Source organism: Carassius auratus, unplaced genomic scaffold, assembly GCF_003368295.1.
Source record: "Carassius auratus strain Wakin unplaced genomic scaffold, ASM336829v1 scaf_tig00053202, whole genome shotgun sequence".
In the NCBI taxonomy this organism is placed as follows: Eukaryota; Metazoa; Chordata; class Actinopteri; order Cypriniformes; family Cyprinidae; genus Carassius; species Carassius auratus.
In genome coordinates, this window is record NW_020527256.1 from 7,501 (window position 1) to 23,000 (window position 15,500).

General features: G+C 36.8%; 1 protein-coding gene and 1 pseudogene across 1 annotated transcript; both read right to left on the bottom strand.

Annotated features, from left to right (window-relative positions):
* LOC113090187 (serine hydroxymethyltransferase, mitochondrial-like) overlaps window positions 1-9,772 on the bottom strand; it is a 16,591-nt pseudogene extending 6,819 nt beyond the window's left edge.
* Window positions 9,773-12,810: 3,038 nt separating this feature from the next.
* Window positions 12,811-14,850, bottom strand: LOC113090188 (neurexophilin-2-like). Its single transcript, XM_026256182.1, has 2 exons — window positions 14,779-14,850; window positions 12,811-13,863 (listed from the first exon to the last, which is right to left on the bottom strand). The coding sequence occupies exons 1-2, from the start codon at window positions 14,848-14,850 to the stop codon at window positions 13,066-13,068; spliced, it is 870 nt and encodes a 289-aa protein (XP_026111967.1). The 3' UTR covers window positions 12,811-13,065.
* Between the last annotated feature and the right edge of the window lie 650 nt (window positions 14,851-15,500).

A 15,500-nucleotide genomic window follows, 5' to 3' on the forward strand; every position in this document is an offset into this window, starting at 1 on the left:
AAAGTTTTAATAAAATAATAATATTGAGGTATATATATGTATGTTTTTTTTTACAGAGTTCATGAACTGAGAAATCTAAATTCCCTTGATCTTTTGACATAAGAGGTCATTGTACTATAAAACCATCCTGTAAGTTTGAGAACTTTCTTGTTAGTTTAAAACCAGCTAATATTCAAGTAAATCTGCTAAAATGACAGGTTGTGGAATATGCCACTTTATGACTAGTGTGACTAAACTGTCTCAGTTGCATGTTTAGCCCCGCCCACCGATTCCACGTCGCTGCATGTTTAGCCCCGCCCACCGATTCCACGCCGCTGGGTGTTTAGCCCCGCCCACCGATCCCACGGCGCTGCGTGTTTAGCCCCGCCCACCGATTCCACGGCGCTGCGTGTTTAGCCCCGCCCACCGATTCCATGGCACTGCATGTTTAGCCCCGCCCACCGATTCCACGGCGCTGCGTGTTTAGCCCGGCCCACGGCGCTGCGTGTTTAGCCCCGCCCACCGATTCCATGGCACTGCATGTTTAGCCCCGCCCACCGATTCCATGGCACTGCATGTTTAGCCCCGCCCACCAAATCAAAAAGGAAAATGCAGGTCTATGCAGAAACCAAATGTATGCACTGGTTATTTATGCGTCCATCTGTAAATGATTTAGCTGTCAATCATACACAACAGTTAGCCAATCAAGGCAGTGGGCGTTTACTTCCGAAGCTACAGTACGTCACACCTATCAAACAGAGCGCTATGATGAGGGGGTGAAAAATAGCCTATTACTGCTAAATTATGATGTTTTTTAGTAAAAATCTTGGTTACATTGTAACTGGACTTCAGAGAACAGCATAACATAATAAAGTCAGTTCATGACAGTTCATTTTAGTAAAATATTTGCTTTTTCATTAGAGTTTAAATGTGCATCATACTTTATATTACATAATATTTGTATAATATATAATACAATAAAATAAAATGCACATATGGACCATTCCAAAAAGAAAGCCAATATTTCAGTAATATTAAGTATCCTGTTGCTCTCTGGAGTAATATATTACATTAGAGCAGCATGATTCACATGGATTTATGATGGTGCAATAATAAGCACAATATAAATATATTCTTATGAGGCACAGATCTGATGCCTGAAGGAGTGCAAACAGGATCTTGAGTTTTTTTGTTTAAGATGCACAAAAACATGAAATATAGAAAGAGACTGAGGCTGGAATATCTGACCTACAGACAGAATCAGAGCGAATTAAATTAATTCTGCAGTGTGTGTGTGTGTGTGTGTGTGTGTGTGTGTGTGTGTAATGGGCCGTTGATGAGATACAATAATCAGCATGACGCTTTAATTTTGCTCCAGTCAGCAACTCTCAACAGAAACTTTACAGTCGAGTGGAAATTCAGCATAACTGCTTATCTAATCTCTCTCACACACTCACACTCACACACACACACACACACACACACACACACACACACACACAGCAGTGTAAGGGTTTCTGGGTGTCATTTATTTCTTCACTGCTTCATGTTTGACAAATCTCAAGCGCTCTCACTCTCTGAACTCAGATTCTCCTCTGCATTCAAAAAGCACTAAATCTACCACAGTATTACTATGTTTCTGTAAATGCAATAAGCTATTAGCCTACTATAGTATTCTTTGAAGTTGGGAAAAACATGTAAATGTCTGGAAGTGGAATAACGTAAACAAACATAAACAAACAAACAAATACAAGACATTGATGTTCATGCATAGAACAATCGCTTTTATCCAAAGTCTCTTACAAAAGAAGAACATCAACTGCAGTTCATCAGTCAACAATATTAACAGTATACAATGCCATTTATTATATGCTATTAATAATGCTATTATTTATTAGAAAGTAAAATAAACAATTATAATATTTATTTACTGATTTATACATTTATTCATTATTAAAATTTGTTATTTAAGTAAATATTAATTCAGTACATAAAAGTAAAAAAAGCAAATAAATTAAATTAATGAGAAAATATATAATTAATCATTTTAATTAAAATTAATAAGTAAATAAGTATAAAATGTAGAAAAAAGTTTTTTAAAAGTTTTAATAAATAGTTTATAGAAATAAATAAGTGAATCCTAAAATAAGTGCATATAATAAATAGCGAAATTTGTGTGTTTTGATAACTTTATTATAATTTGAGAGCAACAGTAAAGCAGCAGTCTAGACCTTCGAGTGCAAGTGTACCATGCTGGATATTCACTACTGTCACTTTAATTCTGTCTCTGTAGCTCCTCCCACTTAGACCTCTGACCCCTGATTTGCTCGAACTCTTTTTTTAGGGTACACTATTCCTCTAAATATACTGGAGCAGCGCTGAACCGAACGCTTCATAATCACCAGTAATATATCTGATGGAGGTAACGCGGGGTCCTGACGGATCGCTCACTTTAATCTGTTATTTAAAAAAAAATAAAAAGATGTAAGTGATGTCATCTAATGACCACACACAGTAACGAGAGAGAGAGAGAGAGAGAGAGTCTGAACGGTCAAACATGAGCTGATTGTGATGCTCCCCGAAACACACAGATGTATCCAATACCTTATTACTGTATATAATAAGTAAACGAAATATGGAGTTAAATTATTAAATAATTAATAAAAAGGTAAAGAAAAAACAAAATCAGATCCAAACTATTTTGGGAGCCACAGATGACACACACACTCTCTCTCTCTCACACACACACACACACACACACACACACACAGACTCTCTCTCTCTCACAAACACACACACACACACACAGACTCACACACACACACACACAGAGAAACACAGACTCACACACACACACAGACTCACACGTGCACACACACACACACACACAGACTCACACGTGCAAACACACACACACGTGCACACACACACAGACTCACACACACACACACACAGAGAAACACAGACTCACACACACACACAGACTCACACGTGCACACACAGACTCACACGTGCACACACAGACACACACTCACAGACACACAGAGAAACGCAGACTTACACACACACAGACTCACACAGACTCACACAGACTCACACACACACACACACAGACTCACACGTGCACACACAGACAGACACACACTCACAGACACACACACACACAGAGAAACGCAGACTCACACACACACAGACTCACAGACTCACACACACACACACACACACACAGACTCACACGTGCACACACAGACAGACACACACTCACAGACACACACACACACAGAGAGACGCAGACTCACACACACAGACTCACACAGACTCACACACACAGACTCACACGTGCACACACACACACACAGAGAGACAGACAGACTCACAGACACAGACACAGACACACACACACTCACACGTGCACACACAGACAGACACACACTCACAGACACACAGAGAAACGCAGACTTACACACACACAGACTCACACAGACTCACACAGACTCACACACACACACACACACACTCACACGTGCACACACAGACAGACACACACTCACAGACACACACACACACAGAGAAACGCAGACTCACACACACACAGACTCACAGACTCACACACACACACACACACAGACTCACACGTGCACACACAGACAGACACACACTCACAGACACACACACACACAGAGAAACGCAGACTCACACACACACAGACTCACACAGACTCACACAGACTCACACAGACTCACACAGAGAGAGACAGACAGACTCACAGACACAGACACACACACACTCACACGTGCACACACACACACACACACACACACACACACACACACACACACACACACACACACACACACACACACACAGAGACACACACACACAGCTGATGGATGTATTGTTTCATCATCTTCTTACATCTTTTGTTGCAGTTCAGAAAAAGGCAGAAAAACATTTCATTTTGCTGATTATTTTGGTTATTTCCTTTCTCTTCAGAGCAAAGAGTCAATTTTCCAGATGACTGCTGTCCATCACGCCGGCGCTAGACAACAATCAGCAGCGCAGCGCGGTGTCAGGAACATCGCTCAGGATGACACCGCCGCTCTCAGCGACTAATGGGCGCAGAATGACACGAGCGTCAGGAGTGTGAGCGAGAGGTCGCCGCTTCCTCCCGTCGGGACAAACGGAGTGACACCAACAATCAGGAGTGTGGAAAGCCAATTTCCCAGAGCGGCCCGCGACATTATCACGCTAATCCAGAGAGATGGAGCTCGTCTGCGCTTCACTGGTGCATGATGGGACACTTCCGCGCTCACCGAGGTGAAAGAGCGGGAAACCTCGCACCATACACAGGAAATATATTTCACTATGAGAAAGCAGATTAATATGTATCTAGATTAAAGGACAGTGCTGAAATCGAGAGTCAAGATCTGATGAAAACTTCAACCTGGGACTAAACAGAGAGATGAAAGCATTAAAAAATATATCCTGATCAATTATTAAACACGTCTGGATATATAGGCGACTATCTGAATATGAAAATGAGCTTCATATATGAGATCTGGTCATTCATCTGGGATTCGGTCACGTCAGACTTCACTGGGAATCTGCTGAAACACACCGAAGCAAATGATTCTCTCGGATCTTGAGAACACTTCTAAACTTCTGACGAAGTAAAACGATGTCTCAGTGACTTTTCTGTCTGAACTGACTGTGGATGGAAGACAAGACTGGAAACAAAACATTAAACACGTCTTTTAATCATGTTTTCATCGCATGCAAAAACACACAACATTAACAGCGCAGTCTGATTCACAATGACTCTTCTGAACGAATCAAACACATGAGTCGTGAATCATTCAGAGTGATTCTCGACTCACGTTCATCACTAAATTAGGGTTAGATTAGTTTAAGATTCATATTCCAGGGTTATTACATTTAACAAAAACTACAACCACTAAATAAAAAATTATAACTCGAGATAAAATAAGTGTTTAATATAAGTGTATAAATTATAAGTGTATAAATTTAAAAAATAAACTTATTTCAACTAGTTAGCAAGGCATTTTATTTAGTTTGACTTGATGTGCTAAAATAACACAAAAACGAAAAAAAATAAAAATACAAAAAAGACAAAAGAACTCAAATTAAAGTAAATAAAAATAATTAAAAATATTGATAAATTATTTTTTGTGGGCGGAGCCTATCTGGCGAATTACGGTTTTGAAGTAGCAGTCTACGAAAGCCATGGAATAAAAGAACAACAACAACAAAAATAATTTTGAGTTTATATTTCAAAATTCAGATTTTTGCAATTGCGAGATTATTTTTCACAATTCTGATTAATATATAAAAAAATTAACATAATCAACTTGTTATTCTCTCTTTTCCCCTCGGCTCAAAACCATGAGTTTATAATTCCACACTTCTGTCTTTTCTCCCCCTCAGAATTGACAAACTCGCAATTATTGAGTTAAATAATCTAATATTATGTAGACCTACTGATTAAATCACATTTATGCTTTATTCAGCAGGGTAATCAAAACCAAAGATGACATCAAAATACTACAGTATTACCATCAGACAGCATTACTCTGCCATCGTAGCAACACAGTATTTCTGTTGTAAGCTTATTGGACTGCTAATTCACAAACCTAAACCAACCACATGACAACTTGACTAGTCTCACATCTAGTGATCGACCGATGTATCTGTTTACCGATATTTTTCCCGATATTTAAGCATTTTTCCATAATCGGGTATCGGTTTTGTAATATCGGATTCGCCGATTTACGGCGCCATCTTGTGGCCGTTTTGAGAATTACGCCATTGCAGCCCGGGCGTCTGAGGAGATCAGTCAACAACAACTCAGTGCACAGGTAAAGTATATGTTCTACTTGGTTTGCTTTAATTAATCAACTTTATTTAACATAACAGACATGCACAAATGAGATCTGAGACATAAATTCCTGATATAGTTAATTTATGCAGCTTGTTTCTAAACAGTTGAGAAGAAATCATTGAGTTACGTAGTGTTCGTCATGTCCTGCTCCAATAAAGACGTATCTTTACATGAATTAAATAAAACAGACGTTTTGAAAATATGAAATACGAGTGCATGTTGAAAATAAATTTTTTTTTTTTTATTCTTTTATTAACGTTATGTGTTTTATGTTCTGTCGCTGTCATTCTGTTGTACTGCGGAGCTTCTGTCACGAAAACAAATTCCTCGTAGGCTATGTGTAAACATACCTGGAAATAAAGCTCATTCTGATTCTGATTCTGAAAAGCGTTGAATTTAATTCTCTATCTGTTGTATTTGCTCACCATTAGTCTAGAAGAGAAAGTTCGTTCATATTGCTTAGCAACTGACGGATGATCTGGAGGCTTAAGCACGGCCACTGAATGAAACTTTTGACAAGATTATCTTGTTTAAACACCCTAGATTATATTTTCATTTACTATATAACAATTATTTCGCTAATACACATATAAATATAGCCTACCGCTTTGTGGAAATTAATTATTTATTATCTCCATGCGCGATCGCGGTTGATTAAGTTATAGTCAAACAGCACTTTGTCAGTTGGCATTTCATGATTAAACATTAGATTAAATTTAGATCATGAAATGCCAACTGACAAGTGCTGTTTAACTTTATATAGTCTCGGGAAAAAAAGTTCGTTCATATTGCTCAGCACCTGGGTTGATGATCAGGAAGCCTCAAGCAATGCCACTGAATGAAACTTTTGACAAGATTAGCTATCTTGTTTAAACACACTAGATTATATTATCATTTACTACATAACAATTATTTCGCTAATACACATATACATATACCGCTTTGTGGAAATTAATTATTTATTATCTCCATGCGCGATCGCGGTTGATTAAATTATAGTCAAACAGCACTTTGTCAGTTGGCATTTCATGATCTAACGTTAGATTGAATCTAGATCATAAAATGCCAACTGACAAGTGCTGTTTAATTTTATATAGTCTTGGGAAAAAAAGTTCGTTCATATTGCTCAGCACCTGACTGGGTTGATGATCAGGAAGCCTCAAGCACGGCCACTGCATAAAATTTTTGAAGGAAGCAGGCTTACAGGGCAGAATGCTGAAAGATTCTGTTTTATACACTAAAACCTAGTTCTGCTTAACTGGGAGTATTAAGTTACACTACTAAATAGCTATGCACTCCTAAATAGCCCTCCCGCCCCCACCAATATGTTAGAATCATTTTTGTGCTTTATTTTTTTACCCGTTTTTATTTTTTTTTACCTCATCAAAGCTTTTATTTTAAAACAAAGACACTTAGTAACAGTGCAGAGGACTCAGACCCCTCTATTTATTTGTGTATAAATATAAAAAAATTTTTTTGTATGCAAGGAGGGAGTGATTGTTATAAATAAAATGTTTTTTTTTCAGCTCATTTGTGTTGTAATAATTGTCAGAAACAGAAGTATAACAGTAAATAAATATCGGTTCTGCATATCGGTTATCGGGTACATAAACATGCAAATAATCGGTATCGGTATCGGTTATAAAAAATCAATATCGGTCGATCACTACTCACATCACTTTAACAACCCGTCCTGAGGCCTGTTAACACAAACTGAGAAGGTGTGGACACAAAGCTCGAATCTGATTGGCTGTTCAGAACATGAGCTTTGGCATATTATGTAAAACAACAACAACAGGTTAATTATTGAGGAGCTGGGTCACAGCTGCTTCTGAAAGACGACTGATAAAGCAAACTAAACCAGAGCGTGACCCTCCAAACACCTGACTAAGAAGAACAAACCAAACTAACGCCAGATTTATTAAAAAACACCGATATTTACACATCCTTCAAACAACATAAATTTATTCTCACACTAATTTGAATGGCTTTATTTTACATTTTTAGCATAAACCTCACAACATTTGGTTTATACAGTATGGATGATTATATGTTTATATAACTAAAGAGATTAAGAGATATGACCATGTTCAACAGGTTTTGTTGAAATAAATAGACATTTGTGCATTTGGCAGACACTTTTGCTTAAAGCAACTTTTTATCGATTCATGCAAAAAAAGGTTTAAATGTCCTAAAAAATTTTATTTACTTAAGTAGAAAAATGTGTGAGATAATGACTTGTTTATTATCTTTTCAAATAATAAGCAAATTAGCAAGTTTCAGATGAATGCAGCTACAGTAAACAATCCCTCAGAAAGCAGCTTGGAAGAGAGGGGCGGAGTCAGCAGAGCTCATTAACATTTAAAGGAACGTGCTACAAAACGGGTTGCTCTGAAAAGAGTTGTTTTTGACAGTGTTTTTTACACTACCATTGAAAAATTTTAACCAAACGATGTTACATACTTTTCATTAAGACCCTAAAGAAACTTGTGGAAAATGTGCATGGGAAAACACTTGAACAATCTTAATAAAACACGTCGGACGAACATCTGAAAAACAGTTGAAGTTGCTCAGAAACCCATTTCTACAGAATTGAAGTAGCTGCTAATTAAAGGCCTTCACTAAATCAGATTAACTCAGTCATCACATCACCGACAAACACAAAAGGTGTATTTGTTACGTATTCAGAAGCACGTTCAGCTCATTCCAACAAATGCATGAAAGCACGTGAACCACAGCCATAATGAGAGACACGCGCCCGATGAACCACACTAACACCTTAAAATACTAACGTATCAGACAGAAGTACTACGGTACACTTTAGTCAAACTGCCAGTTATTAGTTTAATAAAAACATGCCATCAAGAGGCAAAACAGCAACTCGGTGTCTGATTGCAAAAGAAAAACTTTGCACTGAAACACTGTAACAGGACAGAAAAGATGAACGCATTCAGACGCAAAACACTTTGATTTCATAATTCTGACTTGTGTCTTGCAGATCTGAGAAAATTGCTCAGAATTATGACTTTTTTTTCTCTCTCAGGGTTAAGAGTTTACATCTTGCAATTCTGTTTTTCTGCTTGCATCTTGGAATACAACATAAAGAAGCTAACTGTGACTTTTTAATCTCACAGTTCTGAAACAAAGTAAAAAAAGAAAAAGAAAAATCTAAATTGTGAGGGCTTCGATAGATATAAAACCACAGATCAAAGCATGCAAGTGTGTAAATAAAGCATTGTATGCACATGTGTTTTAAATGATGTGAGTGTTGAAGAGGAATCATGCTGAAACACATCACCAGTGGTTGCATCATCTAACTAGTATGAGCAGACTGACTAACGCAGATCTCACCGAGCACTGCTGACATCTCAGAGTTCAGTAACTTGTCCTAAATGCATTCATGCATAACTGACAAAGATGGACTATGAAACTTCTGCTGGATTACTGAACTACAATCTCAAATCACGTCACAGAGGCACTATTAAATGTCAATCAGAAAAGCATGACTTAGAGAGTATAATCAGACAGTCAATGGCGAATAGAGCTCAGACTCAGATCAGACCCACGCCACGTCTAGACCCTCAACTCACGCAGCATCTGCATCGACGCATGACGCTTCGAATGCGTGTTCTGTGTTCTGTGTTCTGTGTTCTGTGTTCTGTTGTGCATGCACGCTGATGGATATTATCACTGTACATCTGTGATTCATTCGCTTTTGCGTCATCGTGCGCTATAAAGCGGTTGTGTGTGTGTATAAACTCACCCTGATCAGTTGTCTCAATGTCAGTGTTAACATCGTAAAACGACTTCTCCGGTTCCAGCAGGTTTTTACGTTCGCACGCTTTTCGTCCGTCGCCTAAATGACAGCTGCGGACTGACGCTAAGCGCGAGCGCTCACGGGAAATGTAGTCCTGACAGAAGCGGCAGCTGCGCAGTCGCTGGCCTACAAACTGACGTCATGACGCACAACATGGGGACTGAAGTGTTGTTTACATCTAATTGTATGTAATTTAATGCTATTAAGAGTTAAATGCGTTCTTTTAGGATTTCTTCTTTTGTTTCGTTGTCTTTTCCTGGTGTTTTTAGCGGTGGACACACTGAATTAGTTATATCAGTGTCTCTAGATACTATACGATTATTATTATTTTTTTGTAATGTACTGAATTCGTTTTTATTTATTTTTTTTTCCGTTTGGATTTAATTTTAGTAAAAAAATTAGTAAGTTTGAGAGTTTTTTAAATATATCTATTTAGTTTTTATTATTTTAATTTAAGTTTTAGTTATTTTAGTACATCAAGTTATAAATAAAAACTAAATAGTAAGTACTTTCCGTTGTAATTCCATTTATATACTGTATGCGTTCATATATCATTCTACAAAAGTAGGACAAGTTTGGCATTATGAGGAGCTATCATAACGATTAACTATGAAATATATCAACACTTTATATCTTTAGTTTTACTACTGGAATTATTTTACACCACAATAATCTAACAGGAAGAATTAGCATTGATAAGCGTATAATGCACAACACAAAAACAAATACTTACAAGCAATCCAATAATAAACAATCAGCAATTACACTGTAAAAAAAAAATCCACTTATTTCAATTTAAAAGCATAAGTTCTAATTTTAGGTATATTCCATTTGGCTATACAATTAATTTAAACATTAATATAAAAATGACTCAGGTTGAATCTCATTTAACTTAAAAATTGAAGTTGGTTAAATTAATTTGAAGAGTTAAAGTAATAAAAAAAAACATATGATGTACATATTTCACAGTGTAGAAGTGCTTTTTGCTTGTTTAACTCCAGTGATCAGAGTTCAGGCGACCTTAATAAAACAAACTCATCATGTGAAGAAAATGCACTTTTTATGCACAATAATTTACCATGGATTTACAGAAGAAGTACAGTGTCAGTATCACGTGAAGTGAATTGTAAGAAACTTCTTTGCAGTCTTGAGTCTTTCTTAAAGCAGCATCGTCAATCATTGGATAATAAATGCAGGTCAGACAGGTTAGATTTAATTATTTATTTGTGATACATTATTTACACACAATTCCCCCCCGTATACTATACACATCATCAAGCAATGCTTTATTCACAGAACTGCTGCGCTCCTATCATATCTCTGATTCACAGACTGATCGGTGTCCAGAAAATAAAGAAAGACGCTTCCATTTGTCGCTCGACTTGAAAAACAAGAATGAAACGTGTCAGCATCTCATCCATATATTCCTCTTTGTGTCTCTTCAAGCTTTATTCAGAGTAAATAGATAAGCCATATCTTTAATTTCATCATATATATAAAGGTAATTCATACGGGGTTGAATAACATTCTATTAAATACATTCATTTGGATCTGTTTATTATTCCCTCTCAGAGTTCCTGCTGGATTTTGCTCAATGTTTTGACCATTAAACCTGGTTTACGACTCAAGAAAGCTTTTGGAGATTCTGCTGATGAATCTACACTCTTCAAAATAAAGCATCTTCATTCGTATTGATGGCTCCTTTAACATCCACAGAAACACTACAGGTTCTTAATAGCGGATAAAGCATCTTAAGATCATTAAAAATGTTCTTCACTGACAGAAAAAAAAGGTTAATTTTAAGATTTGGTTCACTTAACGCTTCTTTAAGTTTCTCTACGGACATCTTTATTTTAAAGAGTGTACTTTAAGAGGAAAACTCAACCTTAATGGTTTTGCTTCATGAAAATTTTCTTCAAATCAAAACAAATTCAAGTTCCTGGTTGATTCATCATTACATTGTAAAGAAAATAAACATTTGTCTTCATGACCATTAGTAAAATTTACCATTCATCTGTTATATAGACTGTTATGTTGACTTTAACTATCAGTCGAGTTTGTGAAACCCTGATCAGACCGATAACAGGTTTGTCATTAGCTATCAGTGAAAGATCTGAAGATACCACGAGCTGGTTTTCGTTTGAGATCCATCAGATCCATTCTGAAAGACATAAGCAGGATCAGTAGAAAAAACTGTCTAACAGTCGACGGACGAAAACGGACAAAAGCAATAAAGAAATCAATATTAAAGTGGTCATCGGATGCCCATATTACACAAGTTCATATAATTCTTTAAGGTCTTAATGAAACGTTACAATTTCTCAGTGGTAATGTAAAAAACACCTTTTACCTGGTCCAAAACAGCTCTTTTCAGGACAAACAGTTTTGTAGCATGTTCCTTTAAATGTTAATGAGCTCTGCTGACTCCGCCCCTCTCTTCCAGTCACTCTCAATCACATTCATTGTGAAACCTGCTAATTAGCACATTATTAGGAAAGGTGATTTGCAAAGATTCATTAAAAAGCCGTACTCTCACTTCTTCTGAATGTGAAGCTGGATCATGAATGATTTGCGTGAACATTGACACATTTATGTAGATCAGGAGCGCATTCCCTTCAGAAACAAATGTAATCCGCTGCGTCTTCAGCGTGTCTTCAGTATTACATCCAACAACAAAAAACCTCAATCGCTTAGGAGTAGAGATATAACGATTCACTCAACTCACGATTCGATTCACCTTTTTTTTTTTTATCCAATGAGATTTAAGAGAAATTATGAATTAAATGTGTCCTTATATTATTGCTTGGACAAAATGCTGACCATTTCTTTGTAAAATGTAAAAATAGCACTATAATAATATACTAATATAGCACTTTTGGTTTTAATAGCTATTATTGTCCTCATTTGTAAGTCAATTTGGATAAAAGCATCTGGTAAATGACTAAATGTAATTATAATGTAAATGTAAATAACAAAACTAACCGAAACAGCAGACAACGAGAAGCAGATCAACTCTCTGCCAGCAGGTGGAGCTTAAAGTGTTTCCTTGGTTACCGCTGTAAACACAGCAGCGCTGCACTTATGAACTTTAATATGCATCATACAGAGGCAAGATGGAAAGAAAAAATAACATCTAAACTTTTCTAAAGACAGTAAGTTCCCATCAGACACACATTCATATAAACTCCTCCCCTAATTGAATCGCGATCTGTTTAGCATCTCAACCGAATTGAATCATCACAAATCTGAATACATTTTCAACTTGTAAAAGTGCATGTAGCATCCGATGACCCCTTTAAGAGCTTAAAAAATTAGGGTGGTTCTTTCTATATACAAAGAAAACATAATGCCTCGTGAAGTCCCAGCCGCTTCATCCCAAATACGGATGCTCGCTCTGAAAGTTGTAGTCCGGACAGACCTTCTGCACCAGCTTGTAGTCGAAGCTGAAGAAGGAGATGAAAATACAGATGACTTTGAAGGGTTTGGCGCAGAGCCAGGACGAGTGCGACTGGGTGTTTTCAGTGAAGCAGGTCTGCGATGGATCGTAAAGACAGGGTTTGGGTTTCTTGGAGCGGTCCGTCTTCTCGTACTCCACGCGACAGTTGAAGGCTTTGATGTCTTTGGGGTCGACGGTGGACTGGTGCTGCTGGTGGAACTGGATCTCCGGGTGAAGGGGTTTCTGGAGAACCTCAAACTCGACAATTTTGGACGGAGGAACGATGCTCACCGACACGTTCCCGAGACTGGAGGAGTTGTGGCGGAAGTAGACCGTGAACGTCCCGTTGACGTGGTCCACGATCTTCCCCGTCACCAGCAGACTGAACTTGAGCGTCTTGACGTTGAAGTAGAAGTCGCCCCAGCCGAAGATCTTTTTAGTCTTCATGGAGGTTTTGAGGGAGGGCTTGCGTTTGGGACGGTAGCCTGTGTGATCCTGGAGATGAGACTGGTTTCGCACCCATTCGTAGGGGTTCTGGAAGCTGAAGGTGGGTGGTTTGGGCTTCGTGGGAGTGTGGTCCAGCGTGGAGAATATCCTGGAGGTCTGGTGTGGAGGTTTGACGGCTCCTGATGGAGCGGGAACGCCGTATGGAAGGCTCTTGAAAACTGTGCTGGACGCTCCCTGCTCCAGATAATCCAGAGATTTGCCCACGTGTTTCTCCAAGCCATGCACCTGCAAACACACACACACACACGGAAACATCAGAATAAAAACAAAACTGACATTTGACTTAATTTTTATATTTTTCAGTCAAACAGAAACAAAAAAGGTTGTAAGACCAATAAAGCTTGATTTTATTTTTGGTTAAAAGCATTTAAATATCTTAATATATTACATCTATACCAATATGTAATTATATTTCAACATTTTAACATTTAGATTTAATTAAACAAAAAAAAATCTAAAAAAATAACGAACAAAGATTTGACTTAAATAATAAAAATGCATTAATAATTAAAGAAATATTTAATTATATTTAAACATTTAAAATTTACATGTAATAATTAAATACTAAAAAATCTTTTTAACAATAACAAACAAAAAGATTTGATTTTGAAACAAGAAATAACAAAGATGATGATTGTAAAACTAGTTTTAGTCAAATAAATAAATATATAAATATAATATTTAAAAATAAAACAATAATGATAAATGTTTAATTATTTTAAACTCTATTACAACATTTCATTATTATATTTAAAATTTTTAATGTTATAATTAAATATGAAAAAATATAATGATAAACATATTTAATTATTGGATTTAAATATAATAAGTCTTTAAAAATGGAAAACACACATTTGACTATGAAATATGACTAAGATGATCACTCTAATTAAGACTAATTAAGATTCATTTGATTTTAAATAATTAATTTCATATGTATGGCCATGTTTAGAAAAGAATCTTAAAGACACTGTGTGCAGTATACACTGTTTTCAGCATTTAATAATAAAAAATAATATCGAAAAAGCTGAAAAGATGATAATTATTTCAAACAGAAGTACAGTATGCTTAAGCTGTGCTGATGTCACATGACCTCATGTTTAATTCAGCTATTTTACTTTGTGTGTCTTAAATCACTACAATCATAAAATGAGTGGAAAAAGAGTTCCATTTGTCACACTGGGAATAGGGGTCAGACTGAGTGCAATGCATTGTGGGATACAGTGTTCAGTTCTGTTGGTTATTTTTCAGTCACCTGTCACACTTTCCTCATGAATAGAATCAAACCAGACGCTACAGATTGCTTTTAAATATTTCTCTAAACTACATACACAATATATTATAATGTAATCGTATGAAAAAAACATGAATCAATAATAAATCAGCAGTGCATTGATTCTGTGATGTGTTCAGTCCTGACGGATTCGGTCAGAAACACTGAATAATTAAACACCAAAAACACAATTGGATTTTACACATGTACCATTAGTGAAGAAATGATTATCAATGACTCAAGAAAAGCACATTTACTGCTTCAATCAGGATCAATAACACGCCACACACACGTCACATCTAGAACATTCTACAGAGGTGATTATTCTAGAGCGACGTTCATAATTCATACGCTGTCTCAAGCCCATCTCTCTGGGACATTTCTATTTTTACAGTTCATTTCATGTTGTTGACGCTGCTCTATTTACAGTGAGCTGCAGATCAGTGCTGATGTCACTTCCTGTCTTCAGTCCAGTGAGTGTGAGATATTAATAAAGACGGATTGACTGGAAACAGAGGCTTCTGCTGCTTACAGTCTCTGATGCTACTCTGTTCTCTTCAGACACACACCGACACACACAGCATTCATC

Coding starts and splice junctions, on each gene's coding strand:
- LOC113090188 (XM_026256182.1), bottom strand. CDS start 14,850: ATGCATTGCACTCAGTCTGACCCCTATTCCCAGTGTGACAAATGGAAC. Junction 13,864..14,778: donor TTTCCACTCATTTTATGATT/GTAGTGATTTAA, acceptor GTGTGTTTGCAG/GTGCATGGCTTGGAGAAACA.